The sequence below is a fragment of the Quercus lobata genome, chromosome 9, assembly GCF_001633185.2.
Source record: "Quercus lobata isolate SW786 chromosome 9, ValleyOak3.0 Primary Assembly, whole genome shotgun sequence".
NCBI classification, from domain to species: domain Eukaryota; kingdom Viridiplantae; phylum Streptophyta; class Magnoliopsida; order Fagales; family Fagaceae; genus Quercus; species Quercus lobata.
This window is the reverse complement of record NC_044912.1, coordinates 5,827,773-5,839,419: the sequence shown is the minus strand read 5'-3', so window position 1 is coordinate 5,839,419 and position 11,647 is coordinate 5,827,773. Positions and strand designations below refer to the sequence as shown.

Below are 11,647 nucleotides of genomic sequence, written 5' to 3'. Positions count from 1 at the left end.
TCATTGTGCTTGTCAAGTATGTGAGACATTAGGGCCAATTGTTTTCAGGACACCATCATAAGAAAAAGCTAGTTAAGATACTATAAGGCGTCTGCCTGTTCTATCACTGAACTCATTTTGAAACAGGTCCATGGTCCACCTGTTCTATTCTTGAAGGTCATTTTTCTTCTTCTCTTTTTATTTTTTTATTAATATGTGGTCTGATAGCTGTAGTTAAGTAAATTTGAAATCTAGCATATTCAGATGCTATGTTAATTCTGGGATTTCAATTATGTTGAGATTGCTTTTAGTAATGGGGCAAATGATTTGAGAATAATGTAAATATTATTGAAACCAACAGCAATAAAAAATACAAAAAAAAAACATGCAGCAAGAAGTTGCAGACACAACAAAGTAATTTTGGCAAACAGAAACACCAATTGACCCAAATCAATTTTCACAATTACAATAATATCACAAGCCTTGTCTTCACATACACCAACACTTCAGATCTATATCATCATCCACAATCAATTTTCAATTGACCCAAATCAATTTACACACCAACACTTCAAATCTATATCATCATCCACAATCAACTTGCAAATATTAACAAAGAAAAAACAGATTAAAGTACCAACGACGGCGACGGCGACGAGGCACAGAGTGAGCTGCGATCTGGGTTGAGCTGCGACGGCAACGAGGGAGAGAGGTAAAGACGAGAGAGTGATTGAGACTTTGAGAGAGTGAGGAAGAGATCTGGGCTGAGCTGCAACAGTGCGACGACGACGAGGGAGAGAGTGATTGAGAGAGTGAGCATTGAGGAAGAAATCTGGGCTGAGCTGCGACAGTGCGACGGTGACGAGGGAGAGGCAGAGACGAGAGAGTGATTGAGACTTGAGAGAGTGAGGATTGAGAGTGATTTTTGAGAGAGGCAGAGACGAGTGAGGATTGAGAGTGATTGAGAGAGGGTTTCAGAGTGAGGCTAAGAGTGATTTTTGAGAGAGGGTTAAAAAAAAAAAAAGGTGGAACGACGCCGTATAGGGGGGAAAAAAAAAAAAAGGCTGAAATTAGGGAACCGTGTGAACCGGTCACGGTTCACAGACCCGGATGGTCAGACCGCGGTCCGGACGGTTCCATGCTTTTTTCGCATGGAACGGTTCCTTACCTTAAATGGACCATGAATCTGAACGGTTCCCGGGTTTTCCGATCGGACCGTACGGTCCGGTCCGGGTTTAATAACCTTGTGAACAGTAGCCATAATATATGACTTTCAGCACATCAGTGGGTACCGTGCACTATTCACAGGACCCATAAATCTCACTTTTCAGCAACTTTTTCATTAAAAATTGGTCCTATGGTACTATTCATACATTTAAAAATTATTTTGTTACAATGTTTTCAGTTTTCAGTTTCAGCAAAATAAGTTATATTCAAACAGACCCCTAATATTTCTTAATTTACTTGTTTGTATGTTGAAATTGATGCTTAGGGGGTGTTTGGTTTAGGAATTTTATCACCCAGTTCTCACTTTTCATCACTCAATTCTCAAATTTCATGGGCCCCACTTTAAGGATGCTAGTTTGGTTCAATTTTTTATCTCAATTCTCATGACTCCTTACTCAAAAAAGTGAGTTAGAGTCATGAAAACTGAAAACAACTTCTAGAAGTTTTCAAAAACTGAAAATTGAGTTATGGAATTATTCCAAATAGACCCTTAAGAAATGAAGAATTCATTAAAATCATCAAATTAAAAAAGAACACATAGTCTACCGGCCTCCTTTATTAGGGAAACTAGGGTTTAAATTCCTACTCTATATTATTGTATTATAAAAAAGATGTACAATATTATGCATTAATATTGGAGAAAACGTAGTTCTAAATGGAGTGAGTTACTTCAAAGAAACAAACAAATTTGCGGATGGGGCTAAGGGGAAGTTGACATCGCCAGCAAGAAGACTTTGTCTTCCACCTCTTGAATCTCGTTCATTTTTATCGTCTTTTGACTTTTCAAATATGTACCATATAGACTGAATCATATGCTTTAATTTCCACGTGCAAAAGAAGGAAGAACAAAAATCAAGTATGTTTTTCACATGGAAAACGAGGGACAAACAAACTTAAAAAAATCACACATTTTTTTTTCTTCCACAAGGAAACTATCAAACTCTGGCAGGAGTTAGTGTTATAGTTCCGCTGTAGAGTACTCTTACAAATATGCCGTCTTTAAACTTATGGGGGCGTCACAGACTCAAAGGCCATAGTTAAATATCAAGGGCAGGAAATCATAGGGGTTGAAATTACATTATTCCAATTAATGCAAAATCCATTGTTAACAAATTCCATTTCATTATTTTTTATTGTACGCAGGTGTGTTACTCTTTTTGCAGGAACATGCATGGTCATTTCATTCTTTTTTATAGTCTTCGAAGATTTATTATAATATGAATCATGTACCAATGTATTATATTCAATATTCGAATTTTTTATGGAATTATTGTAATATATATATGGGCAAATGGCTGTTTATTTATTAAAAAAAAGGACACAGAGAATGTGGTATTTGTTTTAGTCGTCTTTGTTTAGTATCTTTTTGTCCTACTATACAATATTGCCACCCAATTCTCTCTCTCTCTCTCTGTGCATGAATGAAAACGCTTATTTATTAATTGCACTTGAATTTGTTGATGATAATGGATAGAAAGAGCAGAGTTCTTAAACTTATGTACTTCCAAAAAGAATTGCTAAAAATGATAAAATTTAAAGTGATGATGAATGCCATAGGAATAGGATACTGTTTTCTAGCTTTGGAATTGCCCAAAAAAGAGACTTGATTCAGTAATCTGTGGTAGTTGTTTTAATTTTAGGAAATAAAGTTTGCAGTAAGCATAAATGAATGCAATCACAAAGTGAGAAAGTGCAAATATTCTATCTTTGCCATCAATGGTTTTAACTGATTGCATAAGTCCTTTTGGAAGTCTTATTAGAGATGATAATCAATTAGTACTACATCGTCACACGTTGATTTTTAATGCGCGTGGGAGAAACTACGAATTAGTGGGGCATGGTGAACACTTTAAATGGGTAATTGAAATTTTCCAAGTTAAGTCTCTTTCATATATTTCATATGGATTCATGAGATTGAATTTAAATAATTTTATATATAGACCATCTCGATTTTTATTTCACTTTGAAATATTATATTGTTGTCACCTTATTTGTCCACAATAACTTTAGTGCCAAATTTGCAATAAAAGAAAAAAAATCACAATTTGCAATAAAAGAAAAGAAATTGTTTTTCTCCATTTAAACCGGAAACCACAATTAATCACTTTTATTAATTTATTGATTTTTACAAAGAAGCCCAACACACACATTGAGTCTCTCTCTCTCTCTCTCTCACACAGTCACACATGCACAACAAGCAATGATAAATTGGATTCACATTTTACAGGCTAGAGACAATAAACTTGGAATTGCCAATCTCTGGCTGGCCCTTCAATAACCCATCCAACTCCTTTACGAATATTTCCATAGCTGGAGCTGGCAAGCAAATTGGGACAACAATCCCATCTTCTCCCATATTGTTCTTGAAAGGAATTAAAAAGCTAGCCACACCAGGAATAGCCCCAACCCCACCTTTGGCTGCCCCACCATAAACCGGTTTGCCCCACCCAAAATCCACATCTTTAAACCCGGCACGTGTCAAATCTGACACAAGGTAGGTTCTCACCACAGTGAAGTGGGGCCTACCCCTAATCACCATCATATCAGCCACCGATCGCATATACTCCTCATTTACCTCGTTCTTTGCTTTCTTTACCAATTCCAAAGCGTAACTCAATGGATTTTTACACAGTTTCTCAGTAGTTGTAACTGCCACTGGAAATGCAAAGCCGTTACCGTAATAACCGGTTGTTAAAGGAGGGTTAAATTTCGAACGTGCGTCAACTATGCAAATAATGCGGACCTCCTCGTTCGGGTCGGGTTGGATAGCTATGGTGCGACAACGCCAGAGACAAGCTGTGAGTAACTCAAATGTGGAGCATTTGCTTAGGTGGTGTGGCACAAATTTACGGAGTGCAGAAACTTCGGTGGGTCCAAAGAAGAAGGACTTGTGCGACATGTCGTCGAGAGGAATAAGTGTGCCCTTTGTGTCAGCAACTTCGTCGTATTCACGGTGCGCGAATGTTACACGCGGTGGGTCACGCGCGTCAAGGAGACGTCTTTGCCATACTGGTAAAATGGATGGGCAGCTTGCACCACGCGCTATCTCGCCCACAGCGCTCATGAATTGGACTAATCCGGCTGCATCGCTCATTGTGTGGTTGAGACGTAGGGCGAAGATGAAACCACCGCACTTAAGGCGCGTCACCTGTGAATTCAAAGCAGCACAACAACATTATTGAAATAGACATGTAGGATGAAACCACGCACCTGAGGCGCGTCACGAATCGATTCAAATCAGTAGAGTAGCATTATTGAAAAAGACATGTAGGGTACATAATTCATTTTGCATGCTAATGATTTGTCTTTGGATGAAGAGTTTGTCCATTCCACTTTTTTGAAGCGCTCTGCTCACAGCCATGGATCACGAATGATTTTTATTGACTTTGTGGAAAAATATTAAGTTAGTTTTGGACTTTTCGAATCACTAGACCAGGACTGAGAATAATGAAAAGGAATATATATATATATATATATATATATTTTTTTTTTTTTTGAAAACAAAGGAATATATATTAAAATGTAAAATAAATAAACAAAACAAAAACATAAATTAAGAATATATAGATCAGATAGATTTTAACATTTGGCTTATCCATTTTTATCTTGCATGTTGAGTATTAAAATTTAATTAATATAGATTTCTTTTGACAGATATAAAACAAATTTATATAATATGAACATTATTTTAAGCATGTAATATATTGCAACAGGTGTGTGCAAAAGTCTGACAATGGTAGGTATGTATGAATATAATAATTTTCGGTATGTATATATAAATAATTATAGTACCACACACTTTTACAAACATTTTAACATAACTATTTTATGTGGTAAACTATGAATGTTGGACAAAAAATAATAGCAAGTCCATATAATAGCGACGGATAGTCAATTATAGTCATCCATATAGAACAATTGTAACAAAATGTGTGATACTAGAATTATTAGAATGTATATTCCATTATATGAGATCCAAATGTTATGGAAAAAAAGTGCCTACACCAAATATCCAAATGCAAGATGCCTTCTTATGAAAGAGACATAAACCTATCGACTTAATAATATAATAATACCTTGATAAATATAAAAATAAAAAATAAAAATGCGTGCACACCAAAATATTCTATAACAAAGACTCATAAGCCAGACAAAGACCCATAAGCCAGTCACAAAGCCCAATTATTAGGTCTTTTCGGTAGAGCATTTTAAATATCAATTTTCAGTTTTTAAATAATGTTACATATTTTTTTACACATTTTTTTACTTATATGTATTTCAAAAAACTACAAACAACACTATTCAAACTCTTCTACCAAATAGGCTATCACTTTGGTATCACTTTGGTAGTGCATCCACAAATTTAGAGTTGGATATATATATATATATATATATATATATTTTTTTTTTTTGGGGCTGAGTAGGATTTAGATGAAAATTGTCTTCTAAACACAACCTCAGACCATATGTATGTTAGGTTGTGATAACAAGTTTATAAAATCAACTACGAATTGTGTTGTGTGGCTAATTATCTGATAGTGATTGGATTATTAATCGGAATCCTTTCCTAATTCTATTCCATCTCTGATTAATTTCCAAGACTATGACTGGGTCGAAACATACCACTTAATGGGCCACTACTCAGTCCAACTGCTTTCAAATTAGATTATGCAAAACAAATAAGATGAGACCTGTCGGGTTTTTTATTTTATTTTATTTATTTATTTATTTATTTTAATACATTTGGTACATGATGTGAACATGTCAAAAAAAAAAAAAAAAATCTTATGCTTCTATCTTTATGAGTAACTGTTATATGTATATGTATCACATGAGGTGCGTTTTATGATTATTGTTTGTAGGATCCATCTTATGTGATAATTATGTTGTATACCATCTTTACACAAAATAATAAATCATGTTAAACCTGTTGAAAACAAATACTTCAAGCTTAATAATTAAATTTCTAGAATGGAGTTTTTTTTTTTTTTTTAAGTTTTTTGTTTAAATTAATTTTTTTGTCTGTTTTGTCTTTTAGAAAATAAGCTAATTTATTTTTTTAAAATCTATTTTTCTTTTAGACAAAACTATTCTTTAGATACTCCTCTTAAAACTCAATCTTGTGGCTACTTAATTAAATATACACTTCTATTCCATTAAAAAAATGTCATATGGCTGAATTTTAAGACGAGAATATAAGGAATAACTCCTAATTATATCTCAGTTTTGTCATTTTTGTTTTACCTTTAACAAATAAAGAATCAGCAAAACCATGCTTCCCAAAATGGTACATGTGTTTAAAAATTGGAAATTATTGTTTGAAAACATGTGTAGAAATACGTGTGGATGAAAAACTGTGTGAAAATACGTGTAATGTTGTTTAAAAACTAAAAATTATTATTTGAAAACACAAACCAAACACCCCTAAATATTGCAACTTAATAAAAAAGTCATTTTAAAAATTTGTAACTAAGGAAATTCACTCAATAATTTATAGTAATTTTGTGCAATGCTACGGCTACATAATGTACACAATTTTTACTACAATTCATCACAAAAATTTTGTATATTGATGCCATTTTAAAAAAAAATTAAATCTTACGAGTCTTTAACCAAATTTGTACCTGAATAAGCAATAATGGGCAATTAAGGACCTCTCCAGAGCCAGGAACATCAAAAAGGAGCTCCTCCCAGCATGGAAATGGTGGTTGAAGTGCATCACCAAACTGTTCAAGTGTAACATCAGCATCGGCCTCAATAAACACGATACCCTCACCAGTACATTCTACTACAAGCTTTCGGCCAGGTCCTTCCCTAAGCCTACCAGCAAGTGGGTAGTAAAACACAAGTGTTTTTGCAAGTGCCTCTCTAATGACTCTCACAGGGTCTCTACCTTGCATTGAGGGATCATATTTATAGAACTGTATGACTGGGATTTGAAATCGAAGACCCTCTTGGTCATCAATATCAGAAAGTTGTTTGAATTCATGTGGTGTGGGCTTAGCAGGAGCAACCAATTCTGGTTTGCACCTTCTTACTGTAAACACTAGAGAGGTGGCTGGTGGCGCCATGCCAAGAAGAAAGGGGTGTTTGATGAGAGTATCAAGAATAATGGGGAGGTTTTAGTTTTAGTGGTTGTTGCTGTTTGTAGTGTGTGTTATGCTGATTTTTGGAAGTAGGATTTATAGCAAAAAGTGAAACAAACGATGGCCCACACAGCATGCTTCACCTTTTTATTTTTTATTTTTTTTTGTTTCGATGCTGGTGCGGACTATTCTATCATGGTAGTTGAGTGAGAAAGTGCTTTGTAATTTAAAGTGAGAAAAAGGTAGTGCTGTGAATGGTTGTGATTTTTTTTTTTCTCGCTGCAATGACCGAATTGACTCAATAATTTTTTTTTTTTTTTTTTGAGAAAGGACTCAATAATTGGACTATTGAGTTTTGGCTAATGGGCGACCATAGCTTATGGCTCAAACACGTGGTCACAAGACTCACGACAACCAACTGCTGGCCGATTGAGCAACCCCATTGTGAATTCCGAACAGAAAACCATTGGAATCTACTTGACAGCCTCTAATGGAGACAGTCTGAAACGAAAACATGTGGTTGTAAAGGTAGAAATTGGTTCACGTAATCATTGTTGACGGTGTGAAAAGACAAGCAAATTACAACGTGTTCCACACCAGTCTGGATTTGATTTGATGTGGATAAAATTTATTTTATATGTGTGGTGTATGGCTCTATCTATATGCCGATGAATATATATAAATACATAATACTAAGATTATTGATACGCCCGATCAAAATGGTAATCGTCCATACAATGCAGGATAGAGACGACCTTACTAAAACTGTCTAGAGGGAAAAGGTCGTCGCTCAAAGACCTGAACACTCGTTCCCACTCTTCACGGAACTGTTACAAGACATTAATCAACCTTCAAACCGTTGGGAATGGCAGCTTATCATTAACACCCAGTAAGGGCGTTACCAGGCAAGATTAAAGCCTTCATCAAGACTCCACCAACGGCTAGAAGAAATCACCTGCAAGCACACATATATAAAGACTGAACCCCAAAAGGGGTGGGGTAAGAAAATACTCTAGCACACTATTCTCATTGCTCCCCTTTGTCAATCTTTCTGACTTTGGCATCGGAGACCTTTTTGCAAGCACAACGCCGGTGAATTGATTCCTTTCTTTCGTCCACGGATTGCAGAAGATTGGTTTAGTGAGGGACGGCTTCCATCTGGACGATCATAATAAACTGACGATCAGTTCATCATCAGTTTGGCACCGTCTGTGGGAACGACGATTCAACACGTGATCTGTCCCCAGTCCAAATGGAATCCAGTACAAATCCAAATCCTGCTGCGCTGGCCCTACAAATCCAGTCGCTGTCAGCAACCGTGGAAGAACTCACAAGACAGAACCAAGAGATGAAGCAACGACTGTTGCAGGAAAGCAATCGTGCAGATAGGGGAGACGACGAAGACAGCAACAGAAGGCGAACCAGCACTCCGGAGGAAACAACCTTGGATCTTTTGAGAGAGATGAGGAAAGAGATGGACGAACTAAGAAACGCCATAAAAGGAAAGAATGACTAAAGCTTGGAGAGAATCGTCCGGAAGACGGATTCGCCCTTTACCATAGTCGTCCAGGAGTGCCCTGTACCCTCCAAGTTTCGTCTATCCCAGCTGGAACCTTTCGACGGGCTAAAAGACCCCTTGGATCACCTGAATACCTTCAGGACGACCCTAGGCCTCCAACAGCCGCCTGACGAGATCTTGTGTCGCTCATTCCCTACGACCCTCAAAGGAGCAGCCAGGGAATGGTTCAACAAGTTGCCAACATCGTCCATTGACAATTTTGAGCAGTTGAGCAGTTCCTTTGTCCGTCATTTCGTAGGAAGACAGCGACCAAAGAGAACTGCCGACCACCTGCTTACCATCAGACAAGGAGAGAAGGAACCACTGAGGTCTTACGTGACACGCTTCACCCGAGGAATGCTGGAAATAGACGAAACAGATGACAAGGTACATCTCATGACCTTTAAAGTAGGATTGAAGTCCAGGGATTTTGTGGCATCCTTGGCAAAGAACCCCCCTAAGACGATGGCCGAGGCACTGTTGAAAGCTCAGAAGTACATGAACGCGGAAGAAGCCCTGGAAGCTATTGACGGAGCAGATAAGAGTAGGGAAAAGAAGAAAGAAAAGGAGGACGATCGAAGAGGGCTAAAACGGGATCGGGCCGACAGACGGAATGACGATGGAAATCGAAGGAGAGAGGACAAAAACCCTCGTCCATCAAAGTTCACCCCGCTGGTGATGCCAGTAGATCAAATTCTAACAGAAATAAGGGATGAACCATCCCTAAAGTCGCCAAAACCACTCCATTCAGCACCTGGATTGCGCGACAAGAGGAAATACTGCCGTTTCCATAAAGATCATGGGCATTACACGGAGGACTGCAGGGACCTAAAAGAACAGATTGAGGAGCTCATCCGTAATGGGAACCTACAACAGTATGTAAAAAGGGGGGATTTCGAAAGGTACGAACAGAAAAGCCAGCCAGTTAATACACGAAGAGACGAAGATCGCCCCCAACCTCGTCCACAAAACGCACTAGGGGAAATAAAGACCATCGCCGGGGGACCAACTACCGGAGGATCATTCAAGTCTCTCAGGAAATCATACCAAAGACAAGTAAACAGCGTCCACAGCATACCACCATCAAAGCAAAGATGCACCAGTGAGGACTTGCATTTTTCTGAGGAAGATGCCAGAAGTGTGAAGCAGCCCCATGATGACCCGCTCGTCATTATGATCATGATCGAGGGGTTCAACACGCGAAGAGTAGGGATGGCAATTTTGCCCCGCCCCTCCCCGCTTCGCCCCGTGCGGGTTTTCCCCACCTCGCAAAGGTGGTGGGGCGGGGATGGGGCGAGATTTTAGACCCGCACCACAGGGCGGGGCGGGGATGGGTTTATACTTTTTAGACCCACCCCGCCCCATCCCCGCCCCGCCCTGCATTAATAAGGGTTAAAAGGTAATTTTTTCATACCCTAAAACCCTACTATTTAAACAAAAATATCATCATCTTATTTTATTTAAGTGGAGATTCTTTTTGAAGAACTAGGCAATTTTTATTTTGTTATGTATTAGGAGTTTGGATTATTTTATTGTGTCATACTATGAGATTTTTGTTGTGATATTATCTTGTTAAACATTTAGATAATATTATTTAGTATTTGCTAAAAATTAGTTTGATTCGATAGAATAAATTTATTTATAATTTCAAGTATATTTTTATTATTGAAACATGTCATTTTATTTGAAAAAATGGTAATAGTTGTGGGGAAAATTAATAAGAAATAAAGTTTTACGGTGTAGGGCAGGGCTTCGCGGGTCTTCGCGGGGCCTTAAGGGGCGGGGATGGGGCAAGAAATTTTCCACGTCATACGGGGCGGGGTGGGGATGGGGCAAGAAAAATCCATGCGGGGCGGGGGCGAAGATCACATCCTTCGGCCCCGCCCCGCCCCATTGCCATCCCTAGCGAAGAGTCCTGGTCGACAGCGGAAGTTCAGCAGACATAATCTATCTTCCTGCTTTCCAACAACTAAAGCTGGACCCAAAAAGGCTCCGTCCTTTTGAGTCTCCCCTCGTCAGTTTCAGCGGAGACAAAGTATACCCCAGAGGAATCGTGACGTTAACAGTAACGGCCGGGTCATACCCCCTTCAGGTAACCAACCAGCACAATTTCCTGATAGTAGACTCACCCTCGTCCTACAATGTGATCATTGGGAGACCAATGCTTAATCGCTGGAAGGCTGCTATCTCCACCTACTGCTTAAAGGTGAAGTTCCCAATAGAACATGGTATCGGGGAGATTAAGGGAGATCAAGTACTGGCAAGAGAATGCTACCATGCCGTCCTGGTCTCAAAAGAAAACCATACGTGGACAATTGAGGAGAAGACGCCAGAGATTATGGAGATACTTGAAACGGTAGATCTGGCTGAAGGGAATCCTCCAAAGACGACCCAAATAGGGACGAGCATGAGTCAAAAGACGAAAGGCGAAATCGTCAGCTTTCTGAAGAGCAACCTTGATATATTCGCCTGGAGCCACGAGGATATGTCAGGGATCCCAACAAGCCTCATCCAGCATCACCTAAATGTTGATCCGGGGAAGAAACCTGTCCAGCGGAAAAGGAGAGTCTTTGCTCCCGAGTGAAATAAGGCAGTGATGGACGAGGTAAATAAGTTGCTTGCAGTAAAATTTATCCGAGAAGTCCACTACCCAGAGTGGTTGGCCAACGTAGTCATGGTCAAAAAAGCAAATGGGAAGTGGAGAATGTATGTCGACTTCATAGACCTGAACCAAGCCTTCCCAAAAGATAGCTTCCCACTGCCCAGAATCGACCAGATAGTAGACTCCACAACAAGG

General features: G+C 38.7%; 2 protein-coding genes across 2 annotated transcripts; one reads left to right on the top strand and one right to left on the bottom strand.

Moving 5' to 3' along the window:
- Positions 1-3,284: 3,284 nt before the first annotated feature.
- LOC115960709 (benzyl alcohol O-benzoyltransferase-like) lies at positions 3,285-7,378 on the bottom strand. Its single transcript, XM_031079682.1, has 2 exons — positions 6,831-7,378; positions 3,285-4,354 (listed from the first exon to the last, which is right to left on the bottom strand). The coding sequence occupies exons 1-2, from the start codon at positions 7,275-7,277 to the stop codon at positions 3,428-3,430; spliced, it is 1,374 nt and encodes a 457-aa protein (XP_030935542.1). The 5' UTR covers positions 7,278-7,378; the 3' UTR covers positions 3,285-3,427.
- Positions 7,379-9,315: 1,937 nt separating this feature from the next.
- On the top strand, positions 9,316-11,434 carry LOC115961117. The gene is made up of 2 exons (XM_031080152.1): positions 9,316-10,065; positions 10,826-11,434. Exons 1-2 carry the CDS (start codon positions 9,316-9,318, stop codon positions 11,432-11,434), a joined length of 1,359 nt encoding a protein of 452 aa, XP_030936012.1.
- The last annotated feature ends 213 nt before the right edge of the window (positions 11,435-11,647 follow it).

Bases quoted from the DNA above. Each gene is read 5' to 3' on its own strand.
- LOC115961117 (XM_031080152.1), top strand. From the start codon at position 9,316: ATGGCCGAGGCACTGTTGAAAGCTCAGAAGTACATGAACGCGGAAGAA. The intron at 10,066-10,825 runs GCAATTTTGCCC...CAACAACTAAAG, and splicing joins ACACGCGAAGAGTAGGGATG to CTGGACCCAAAAAGGCTCCG.
- LOC115960709 (XM_031079682.1), bottom strand. From the start codon at position 7,277: ATGGCGCCACCAGCCACCTCTCTAGTGTTTACAGTAAGAAGGTGCAAA. The intron at 4,355-6,830 runs GTACAAATTTGG...TTGAATTCACAG, and splicing joins GCCCATTATTGCTTATTCAG to GTGACGCGCCTTAAGTGCGG.